The sequence below is a fragment of the Gadus macrocephalus genome, chromosome 4 (assembly GCF_031168955.1).
Source record: "Gadus macrocephalus chromosome 4, ASM3116895v1".
NCBI classification, from domain to species: Eukaryota; Metazoa; Chordata; class Actinopteri; order Gadiformes; family Gadidae; genus Gadus; species Gadus macrocephalus.
Window position 1 is genome coordinate 34734150 of NC_082385.1, and position 12500 is coordinate 34746649.

Sequence of the window (12500 nt, forward strand, 5' to 3'; positions counted from 1 at the left end):
TTAATAAACATACCGGCGTTGGCAAGTCGCTCCACCGGGCCAGAGCTCTGCAGAGACGACATGACGACTTCCAACAAGTAGCACAGGTACCTGTCTCACATACCTGTGTTACCTACCTGTTCAACCCTACCTTTTTATCTAAACTTACCTGTCCCTAACGAGCAATTTCATTTGTGTCTATCGGGTGTGTGTGTGTGTGTGTGTGTGTGTGTGTGTGTGTGTGTGTGTGTTCGTGTTGTGTGTATGTGTGTGTCTCTGTGTGTGTGTGTGTGTGTGTGTGTGTGTGTGTGTGTGTGTGTGTGTGTGTGTGTGTGTGTGTGTCTCTCTGTGTGTGTGTATGTGTGTGTCTGTGTGTGTGTGTGTGTCTCTGTGTGTGTGTGTGTGTGTCTCTGTGTGTGTGTGTGTGTGTCTCTGTGTGTGTGTGTGTGTGTGTGTGTGTGTGTGTGTGTGTGTGTGTGTGTGTGTGTGTGTGTCTCTGTGTGTTTGTGTGTCTGTGTGTGTGTGTGTGTGTGTGTGTGTGTGTGTGTCTGTGTGTGTGTGTGTGTGTGTGTGTGTGTGTGTGTGTGTGTGTGTGTGTGTGTGTGTGTGTGTGTAGAACACCTACACTAATGCAGAGAAGCTCCTGGAGGCCGCCGGTCAGTTGGCTCGCTCTGGAGACTGTGAGGAGAGGGAGATCTACCAGGCTGCCGGGGACCTGGAGACACGCATGCAGGTACACTGCACACACACACACACACGGACGCACGCACACACACACACACACACACACACACAGAGACACACACACACACAGAGACACACACACACACACACACACACACACACACACACACACACACACACACACACACACACACACACACACACACACAGAGACACACACACACACAGAGACACACACACACACACACACACACACACACACACACACACACACACACGGACGCACGCACGCACTCACACACACACACACACACACACACACACACACACACACACACACACACACGCATGCAGGTACACACGTACACACCAACACGGACGCACACACACACACACTCACACTCAGAGACACACACACACACACACACACACACACACACACGCATGCAGGTACACTGCACACACACACACGGACGCACGCACACACGCACACAGAGACACACACACACACACACGGACGCACGCACGCACGCACGCACACACACACACACACACACACACACACGCATGCAGGTACACACGTACACACCAACACGGACGCACACACACACACACTCACACACAGAGACACACACACACACACACACTAACACACAGAGACACACTCACACACACACACTTATGTAGGACCACTCTTCTTGTCCTCATAATGAGTATAATGTATAATGTGTGTCGTGCTCCTCAGGCCTTTATCCAGCTTCTTGTCCTCATAATGGGTATAATGTATAATGTGTGTCGTGCTCCTCAGGCCTTCATCCAGCGTGTGGAGCAGAGGAAGCTGCTGCTGGACCTCGCAGTGTCCTTCTACACACACACCAAGGAGGTACCACACACAGCGGTGTAGCTCTGGGGGCTGTGTAGCTCTGGGGGGGTTGTGTAGCTCTGGGGGGGTTGTGTAGCTCTGGGGGGGTTGTGTAGCTCTGGGGGGGTTGTGTAGCTCTGGGGGGGTTGTGTAGCTCTAGGTGTGTTGTGTAGCTCTGGGGGGGTTGTGTAGCTCTGGTGGGGTTGTGTAGCTCTGGGGGGGTTGTGTAGCTCTAGGTGTGTTGTGTAGCTCTGGGGGGGTTGTGTAGCTCTGGGGGGGTTGTGTAGCTCTAGGTGTGTTGTGTAGCTCTAGGTGTGTTGTGTAGCTCTGGGGGGGTTGTGTAGCTCTGGGGGGGTTGTGTAGCTCTGGGGGGGTTGTGTAGCTCTGGGTGTGTTGATGGCCTCTGTGTGTAGCTCTGGGGGGGTTGTGTAGCTCTGGGGGGGTTGTGTAGCTCTAGGTGTGTTGTGTAGCCTATGGAGTGTGTTGATGGCCTCTGTGTGTAGCTGTCGGCCTGGATGGAGGGACTGCAGAAGCAGATGTCTGCTGAGCTCAGCCTGTGTCCGGACACGGTGGACGCTCTGCAGAGCATGATCAACCAGCAGCAGCAGCAGCAGGCTAACACTCAGGTACAGAATGCTAACACACAGGCTAACACTCAGCTACAGCATGCTAACACACAGGCTAACACTCAGGTACAACATGCTAACACACAGGCTAACACTCAGCTACAGCATGCTTACACACAGGCTAACACCCAGGTACAGCATGTTAACACACAGGCTAACACTCAGCTACAACATGCTAACACACAGGCTAACACTCAGCTACAGCATGCTTACACACAGGCTAACACCCAGGTACAGCATGTTAACACACAGGCTAACACTCAGCTACAGCATGCTAACACACAGGCTAACACTCAGCTACAGCATGCTAACACACAGGCTAACACTCAGCTACAGCATGCTTACACACAGGCTAACACTCAGCTACAGCATGCTTACACACAGGCTAACAGCCAGGTACAGCATGCTAACACACAGGTTAACACTCAGCTACAGAATGCTAACACACAGGCTAACACTCAGCTACAGCATGCTTACACACAGGCTAACACCCAGGTACAGCATGCTAACACACAGGCTAACACTAAGATACAGCATGCTAACACAAAGGCTAACACTCAGGTTCAGCATGCTAACACACAGGCTAACACTCAGCTACAGCTTGCTAACACACAGGCTAACACTCAGCTACAGCATGCTAACACACAGGCTAACACTAAGGTACAGCGTGCTAACAAACGCTAGGCTAACACTTCCATGATGCCACTCAACTACAACATGTTGACCCTCGACCTCTGACCTCATCCTGCTGTAATTTGACCTCTGACCTCATCCTTTCATCTGTCTCTAGGATGCGTTACTCAGTGTTATCCGAGAGGGAGAGGACCTCATCCTGCAGCTACGGTACTCGCTCGCTCGCTCGCTCGCACGCACGCACGCACTCACGCACGCACGCACGCACGCACGCTCACTCACTCACTCACGCTCACTCACTCACTCACTCACTCACTCACTCACTCACTCACTCACTCACACACACACACACACACACACACACACACACACACACACACACACACACACACACACACACACACACACACACACACACACACACACACACACACAGTCACACTGGAGGTGGGGTTAAGGGTGTGTTAGGTGATGTTGGTGGAGGTGGGGTTAAGGGTGCGTTTGTTTCAGGCCCCAGGGCAGCTCGGTGGCCCATGTGGAGGTGGTGTTAGTGAGGTGGGGTTAAGGGTGCGTTTGTTTCAGGCCCCAGGGCAGCTCGGTGGCCCATGTGGAGGTGGTGTTAGTGAGGTGGGGTTAAGGGTGCGTTTGTTTCAGGCCTCAGGGCAGCTCGGGGGCCCATGAGGAGGTGGCGTTAAGGGTGCGTTTGTTTCAGGCCCCAGGGCAGCTCGGTGGCCCATGTGGAGGTGGTGTTAGTGAGGTGGGGTTAAGGGTGCGTTTGTTTCAGGCCCCAGGGCAGCTCGGTGGCCCATGTGGAGGTGGTGTTAGTGAGGTGGGGTTAAGGGTGCGTTTGTTTCAGGCCTCAGGGCAGCTCGGTGGCCCACGTGGAGGTGGTGTTAGTGAGGTGGGGTTAAGGGTGAGTTTGTTTCAGGCCCCAGGGCAGCTCGGTGGCCCACGTGGAGGTGGTGTTAGTGAGGTGGGGTTAAGGGTGCGTTTTTTTCAGGCCCCAGGGCAGCTCGGTGGCCCACGTGGAGGTGGTGTTAGTGAGGTGGGGTTAAGGGTGCGTTTGTTTCAGGCCCCAGGGCAGCTCGGTGGCCCATGTGGAGGTGGTGTTAGTGAGGTGGGGTTAAGGGTGCGTTTGTTTCAGGCCCCAGGGCAGCTCGGTGGCCCACGTGGAGGTGGTGCTGCAGCAGCTGGAGGAGAACCAGGCCCAGCTGGAGGACGGGTTCCACCACAGGAAGCTCCGCCTGGACGTCTTCCTGCAGGTCCGCATCCTGCAGCAGTGCAGCCTGGAGGTGAGGACATCCCCCCGCCCCCTGCATGACGTCAGCGCACCGCCACGGGACCCCGTCACACCTGTCTGTGTGTGTGTGTGTGTGTGTGTGTGTGTGTCCAGGTGACCGGGGAGATGGACGCGTGGATTCAGGATCTCCAGAAACAGTCTCAGGACTTTTCTACTGAGAAGTTAGCGCAGAACCGGCTAGCCGATGCTAACCAGGACCAGCTAGCCCCGACGACAGACAGCCAGGTCCAGGATAAGCTAGCGGCCGCCCCCTCCAGGCTGCTGGAGGCTAGCCCAGAGGGGCTAACGGGGCTAACGTTAGCCCCGTCCCGGCTGGTGGAGGCTAGCCCAGAGGGGCTAACGTTAGCACAGCAGCGGATCCACAGGTAGCCGGCAGTCCGTCAGCGACATCACAACGCTCCTCCAGTTCCTCCTATTGGTCATCACTGCACTTCATTAACTGTCTTCTGATCCATTACGTTTTTTAACAGAGCGATCCGATTGGTTACTGTAGTTTACCTTGATTGGTTACTGTAGTTTACTTTGATGATCCGATTGGTTACTATAGTTTACCTTGATCTGATTGGTTACTGTAGTCTACCTTGATTGGTTACTATAGTTGACTTTGATCTGATTGGTTAGTATAGTTTACCTTGATCTGATTGGTTACTGTAGTTTACCTTGATTGGTTACTGTAGTTGAATTTCATCTGATTGGTTACTATAGTTTACCGTGATCTGATTGGTTACTGTAGTTTACTTTGATCCGATTGGTTACTGTAGTTGACCTTGATCTGATTGGTTACTGTAGTTTACTTTGATCTTATTGGTTACTATAGTTTACTGTGATCTGATTGGTTACTGTAGTTTACTTTGATCTGATTGGTAACCATAGTTTACTTTGATCTGATTGGTTACTGTAGTTTACTTTGATCTGATTGGTTACTGTAGTTTACTTTGATCTGATTGGTAACAATAGTTTACTTTGATCTGATTGGTTACTGTAGTTTACTTTGATCTGATTGGTTACTGTAGTTTACTTTGATCTGATTGGTTACTGTAGTTTACTATGATCTGATTGGTAACAATAGTTTACTTTATCTGATTGGTTACTGTAGTTTATCTGATTGGTTACTGTAGCAGTTTGATCTCATTGGTTACTTTCGTTAATTGAGTGATCTGAATTGTTACTTTAGCTAACAGAGCGATCTGATTGGTTACCTTAGTTAACTGAGTGATCTGATTGGTTTCTTTAGTTAACAGTGCAATCTCATTGGTTACTTTAGTTAACTGAGTGATCTGATTGGTTAATTTAACTAACAGAGCGATCTGATTGGTTACTTTAGTTAACAGTGCAATCTGATTGGTTACTTTAGTTAACTGAGTGATCTTATTGGTTACTTTAGCTAGCACAGCAATCTGATTGGTTACTTTAGTTAACTGAGTGATCTGATTGGTTACTTTAGCTAACAGAGCGATCTGATTGGTTACTTTCGTTAACTGAGTGATCTGATTGGTTACTTTAGCTAACAGAGCGATCTGATTGGTTACTTTAGTTAACTGAGTGATCAGGTTGGTTACTTTAGCTAACAGAGCGTTCTGATTGGTTACTTTAGTTAACTGAGGGATCTGATTGGTTACTTTAGCTAACAGAGCGATCTGATTGGTTACTTTAGTTAACTGAGTGATCAAGTTGGTTACTTTAGCTAACAGAGCGATCTGATTGGTTACTTTAGTTAACTGAGGGATCTGATTGGTTACTTTAGCTAACAGAGCGATCTGATTGGCCAACAGGCACATGGAGCGACGGTTAGCCATCAACAACATGACCTTTGAGGTCACTCAACAAGGTCACGACCTTCAGCAGTACATCACGGAGGTCATCGCCTCAGGTCAGACCTTCCACTGAGTACTAATGCTGTCATACTACTGATACTACTATTAATACTTAGAACACTACTTGGTACGGCTGCTATATACTATTAATACTTCTATAGTACTAATGATATCGTACTCCTACTATATTACGAACTGGTGTTATATATGTGTTTGTGTGTATGTATGTATGTGTGTATGTGTGTGTCTATAAGTGCATGTGTGCATGTATGGATGTATGTGTGGGTGTATGTATGTGTGTTTATATATGCGTGTGTGTATCTACGTGTGTGTCTCTGGGGTGTGTATCTGTGTGTGTATCTATGTGTGTGTATCTGGTGTGTGTATCTATGTGTGTGTCTGTGGTGTATGTCTGTGGTGTGTGTATCTATGTGTGTGTCTGTGTTGTGTGTATCTACGTGTGTGTGTATGTGGTGTGTGTATCTACGTGTGTGTGTCTGTGGTGTGTGTATCTATGTGTGTGTCTGTGGTGTGTGTACCTACGTGTGTGTCTCTGGTGTATGTCTGTGGTGTGTGTATCTACGTGTGTGTCTGTGGTGTGTGTATCTATGTGTGTGTCTGTGGTGTGTGTACCTACGTGTGTGTCTCTGGTGTATGTCTGTGGTGTGTGTATCTACGTGTGTGTCTGTGGTGTGTGTATCTATGTGTGTGTCTGTGGTGTGTGTATCTACGTGTGTGTCTCTGGTGTATGTCTGTGGTGTGTGTATCTACGTGTGTGTCTGTGGTGTGTGTATCTACGTGTGTGTGTGTCTGTGGTGTGTGTGTCTACGTGTGTGTGTCTGTGGTGTGTGTGTGTGTCTCCAGGCGTGTCCTTGGGGACGGACGGTGGGGGGGACCTCTCCTCCCAGGTGGACGAGGCTCTGATCGTCCTGCAGGAGAAACAGAAGGACCTCCAGCTCATCTCCGACCACACCCACACACACCTGGAGCAGAGCCTCCAGCTCACACACCTGCACACGCAGGTTAAACAGGTACGCACACACACTCAGCTGCACACACACGCTCACCTGCACACGCAGGTTAAACAGGTACACACAAACACACACACCTGCATACACACACACTCAGCTGCACACACACTCACCTGCACACAGGTTAAACAGATACACACAAACACACACCTGCACACAAACACAAATACCTGCACACACAAGCTTTGTATATATATTAGTGCTGTCAAGCGATTATAATATTTAATCGCGATTAATCACATTAATGTCATCGTGAACTCGCGATTAATCGTGATTAATCGCACATCTTTTTCTATTCTAAATATCCCTTTTATTTCATGCTGCTAGCCTTTACTGTGTGCCCCAACAAGTTTGTGCGGCTTGCTTGTTGTTTTGTTTCCGGTGTAGCTAGATCCGGTATGGAGTTTTAGTTGTTCTAACGTGACTAGTTATTGCTAGACAGCAGGGGAAAAAACTACAACGTTTGCCAAACCAAAAGAGCGTTATTCGTGCAGTAAAAAAATGAACGCCGTTAAAATTGGTTTGCGTTAACGCCGTTAATAATGCGTTTAACTGACAGCACTAATATATATACATCTCTCTCTCTTTCTGTCTCTTACTATCTCTCTGTCTCTCACACTCTCTCTGTCTCTCCCTCTCTCTCTCTCTCTCTCTCTCTCTCTCTCTCTCTCTCTCTCTCTCTCTCTCTCTCTCCCTCTTTCTCTCTCTCTCTCTCTCTCGCTCTCTCTCTCTCTCACTCTATGTCTCTCTCCCAGGTGTTGTCATGGATAGCTGAAGGTGAGGTGATGCTGTCCTCCTGTATGTTGAACTCGAGCTGTTTGGCTGAAGCTGAACAACTACAGAGAGAACATGAGCACCTCCAGCAGGCCATAGAGGTAACATGAGATAAAAGCGTCTGCTAATTAATAATTGTATTTGACTATAGCTATATAGTACATCATGCATAATATATATATTGTTTTAGTTATATATTATGTAATAATATATATATAATATGTATATCATACATGTACATCATGTGTATATTATGTATGCATAATATGATGTATACATCTATATTATAATTTACATTATAAAGTATATCAAAATGTATATAATTTTATTATAATGAATATTGTGTATATTATAATGAATATCATGTTGATCATCATGTTGATTATAATGTAAAGCATGTATATTATGATTGTATTAGAATGTATATCATGTATATTATAATGTATATTATAATGTATATCATGCATATTATAAATTATATTATGTACATTATAATGTATGTAATGTATATTGTAATGTGTATTATAATGTATATCATTTATATTATAATGTAAATCATAAAGTGTGTCATGTATATTATAATGTTTACTATAAATTATATCATGTACATTATAATGTACAGTATATTATAATGTGTATCATGTATATTATTTTGTATATTATAATGTATATTATAATGTGTATCATAATGTGTATCATGTATATTATAACGTGTATCATGTATATTACAATGTATATTATAATGTGTATCATAATATGTATCATGTACATTATAATGTGTATCATGTATATTATAATGTATATCATAATGTGTATCATGTATATTATAATGTGTATCATAATGTGTATCATGTATATTATAATGTATATTATAATGTGTATCATAATGTGTATCATGTATATTATAATGTGCATCATAATGTGTATCATGTATATTATAATGTATATTATAATGTGTATCATTATGTATATCATGTATATTATAATGTATATTATAATGTGTATCATAATGTGTATCATGTATATTATAATGTATATTATAATGTGTATCATAATGTGTATGATAAGCTGTATCATGTATATTATAATGTATATTATAATGTGTATCATAATGTGTATTATAATGTGTATTATAATGTATATTATAATGTATATCATAATGTGTACCATAATGTGTATTATAATGTATATTATAATGTATATTATAATGTATATCATAATGTGTACCATAATGTGTATCATTATGTGTATCAGGGTCTCCTGCATGCTGACTCTCTCCAGAGGACACACCAAGTTGCTCTGGCGCTGCAGCAGAGAGCTGAGCTACTGGTCAGGTTGGTACTACAACCCCTCCTAACTAGTACTAACTCCTGCTAACTAGTACTACTAACCACTGCTTACTAGTGCTACTAACTACTGCTATCAATGCTACTGATTAAAACACTTCTGCAGCAAGCTTACCAGTGTCACTTACTAGTAGTAACTATTGCTAGCTAGTTCTACACCCAACGACAGGCGATGTATTTAAGAATTATTTTTGTCATATGAGTTGAAATCCTCTTTACATCCCGACAGCAAGCAATAAATCACATGATCTGAAAAAGGCTATTGACTATTGACTCGCTGTAGGTTAGTGTCTATTGACTAGCTGTAGGGTAGTGACAAGCTGTAGGTTAGTGTCTAGTGACTAGCTGTAGGTTAGTGTCTAGTGACTAGCTGTAGGGTAGTGTCTAGTGACTAGCTGTAGGTTAGTGTCTAGTGACTAGCTGTAGGGTAGTAACTAGCTGTAGGTTAGTATCTATTGACTAGCTGTAGGTTAGTGTCTAGTGACTAGCTGTAGGTTAGTGTCTAGTGACTAGCTGTGGGTTAGTGACTAGTGACTAGCTGTAGGTTACTGTCTAGTGACTAGCTGTAGGTTAGTGTCTAGTGACTAGCTGTAGGTTAGTGTCTATTGACTAGCTGTAGGTTAGTGTCTAGTGACTAGCTGTAGGTTAGTGTCTAGTGACTAGCTGTAGGTTAGTGACTAGTGACTAGCAGTGACTGTTGCTTGTGTCTGGTGTCTTTAGGGCGGGGCACTACGACCCAGAGGCGGTGCGGTCCTGGAGGGTAGTGACCAGTGACTGTTGCTTGTGTCTGGTGTCTTTAGGGCGGGGCACTACGACCCAGAGGCGGTGCGGTCCTGGAGGGTAGTGACCAGTGACTGTTGCTTGTGTCTGGTGTCTTTAGGGCGGGGCACTACGACCCAGAGGCGGTGCGGTCCTGGAGGGTAGTGACCAGTGACTGTTGCTTGTGTCTGGTGTCTTTAGGGCGGGGCACTACGACCCAGAGGCGGTGCTGGAGGGTAGTGACCAGTGACTGTTGCTTGTGTCTTTAGGGCGGGGCACTACGACCCTGAGGCGGTCCTGGAGGGTAGTGACCAGTGACTGTTGCTTGTGTCTGGTGTCTTTAGGGCGGGGCACTACGACCCAGAGGCGGTCCTGGAGGGTAGTGACCAGTGACTGTTGCTTGTGTCTTTAGGGCGGGGCACTACGACCCTGAGGCGGTCCTGGAGGGTAGTGACCAGTGACTGTTGCTTGTGTCTGGTGTCTTTAGGGCGGGGCACTACGACCCTGAGGCGGTCCTGGAGGGTAGTGACCAGTGACTGTTGCTTGTGTCTTTAGGGCGGGGCACTACGACCCAGAGGCGGTGCGGTCCTGGAGGGTAGTGACCAGTGACTGTTGCTTGTGTCTGGTGTCTTTAGGGCGGGGCACTACGACCCAGAGGCGGTGCGGTCCTGGAGGGTAGTGACCAGTGACTGTTGCTTGTGTCTGGTGTCTTTAGGGCGGGGCACTACGACCCTGAGGCGGTGCTGGAGGGTAGTGACCAGTGACTGTTGCTTGTGTCTGGTGTCTTTAGGGCGGGGCACTACGACCCAGAGGCGGTGCGGTCCTGGAGGGTAGTGACCAGTGACTGTTGCTTGTGTCTGGTGTCTTTAGGGCGGGGCACTACGACCCTGAGGCGGTGCTGGAGGGTAGTGACCAGTGACTGTTGCTTGTGTCTGGTGTCTTTAGGGCGGGGCACTACGACCCAGAGGCGGTGCTGGAGGGTAGTGACCAGTGACTGTTGCTTGTGTCTTTAGGGCGGGGCACTACGACCCAGAGGCGGTCCTGGAGGGTAGTGACCAGTGACTGTTGCTTGTGTCTGGTGTCTTTAGGGCGGGGCACTACGACCCAGAGGCGGTGCGGTCCTGGAGGGTAGTGACCAGTGACTGTTGCTTGTGTCTGGTGTCTTTAGGGCGGGGCACTACGACCCTGAGGCGGTCCTGGAGGGTAGTGACCAGTGACTGTTGCTTGTGTCTTTAGGGCGGGGCACTACGACCCAGAGGCGGTGCGGTCCTGGAGGGTAGTGACCAGTGACTGTTGCTTGTGTCTTTAGGGCGGGGCACTACGACCCAGAGGCGGTGCGGTCCTGGAGGGTAGTGACCAGTGACTGTTGCTTGTGTCTGGTGTCTTTAGGGCGGGGCACTACGACCCAGAGGCGGTCCTGGAGGGTAGTGACCAGTGACTGTTGCTTGTGTCTTTAGGGCGGGGCACTACGACCCTGAGGCGGTCCTGGAGGGTAGTGACCAGTGACTGTTGCTTGTGTCTTTAGGGCGGGGCACTACGACCCAGAGGCGGTCCTGGAGGGTAGTGACCAGTGACTGTTGCTTGTGTCTTTAGGGCGGGGCACTACGACCCAGAGGCGGTGCGGTCCTGTGCCCAGACGGTCGCTCTCCACTGGCAGAGCTTGATGCTGAGGATCGAAGACCGGCTGAAGCTGGTCAACGCTTCAGCTGCCTTCTACCGGACCTCCCAGCAGGTGGTCTACCCATACACATAGATCTATGTACACATAGAAGTATTGATACACATCTATATACACATAGAAGTACACATTGATGCACATCTATGTACACGTAGAAATACACATTGATACACATCTATATACACATAGAAGTACACATTGATACACATCTATGTACACGTAGAAATACACATTGATACACATCTATATACACATAGAAGTATTGATACACATCTATATACACATAGAAGTACACATTGATGCACATCTATGTACACGTAGAAATACACATTGATACACATCTATATACACATAGAAGTATTGATACACATCTATATACACATAGAAGTACACATTGATACACATCTATGTACACGTAGAAATACACATTGATACACATCTATATACACATAGAAGTATTGATACACATCTATATACACATAGAAGTACACATTGATGCACATCTATGTACACGTAGAAATACACATTGATACACATCTATATACACATAGAAGTACACATTGATACACATCTATGTACACGTAGAAATACACATTGATACACATCTATATACACATAGAAGTACACATTGATACACATCTATATACACATAGAAGTACAAATTGATACACATCTATATACACATAGAAGTATTGATACACATCTATATACACATAGAAGTACACATTGATACACATCTATATACACATAGAAGTACACATTGATACACATCTATATACACATAGAAGTATTGATACACATCTATATACACATAGAAGTACACATTGATACACATCTATATACACATAGAAGTACACATTGATACACATCTATATACACATAGAACTACACATTGATACACATCTATGTACACATAGAAATACACATTGATACACATCTATATACACATAGAAATACACATAACTTTAAATACATCTTTACACATACATTTATATGCATCTACTCTATATATAG

General features: G+C 46.2%; 1 protein-coding gene across 1 annotated transcript in view; it reads left to right on the forward strand.

Moving 5' to 3' along the window:
- Positions 1-12500, forward strand: part of LOC132456574 (kalirin-like) — a 71492-nt gene that overhangs the window by 16804 nt on the left and 42188 nt on the right. Inside the window, exons 12-23 of the mRNA XM_060050976.1 lie at positions 1-86; positions 596-712; positions 1472-1546; positions 2029-2151; positions 2942-2994; positions 3929-4076; positions 4178-4449; positions 5857-5954; positions 6763-6929; positions 7685-7804; positions 8958-9037; positions 11402-11540. The exon at positions 1-86 is cut by the window's left edge and continues 37 nt beyond it. Of these exons, the coding sequence (XP_059906959.1) occupies positions 1-86; positions 596-712; positions 1472-1546; positions 2029-2151; positions 2942-2994; positions 3929-4076; positions 4178-4449; positions 5857-5954; positions 6763-6929; positions 7685-7804; positions 8958-9037; positions 11402-11540 (1478 nt within the window). The remainder of the gene's footprint in view (positions 87-595; positions 713-1471; positions 1547-2028; positions 2152-2941; positions 2995-3928; positions 4077-4177; positions 4450-5856; positions 5955-6762; positions 6930-7684; positions 7805-8957; positions 9038-11401; positions 11541-12500) is intronic.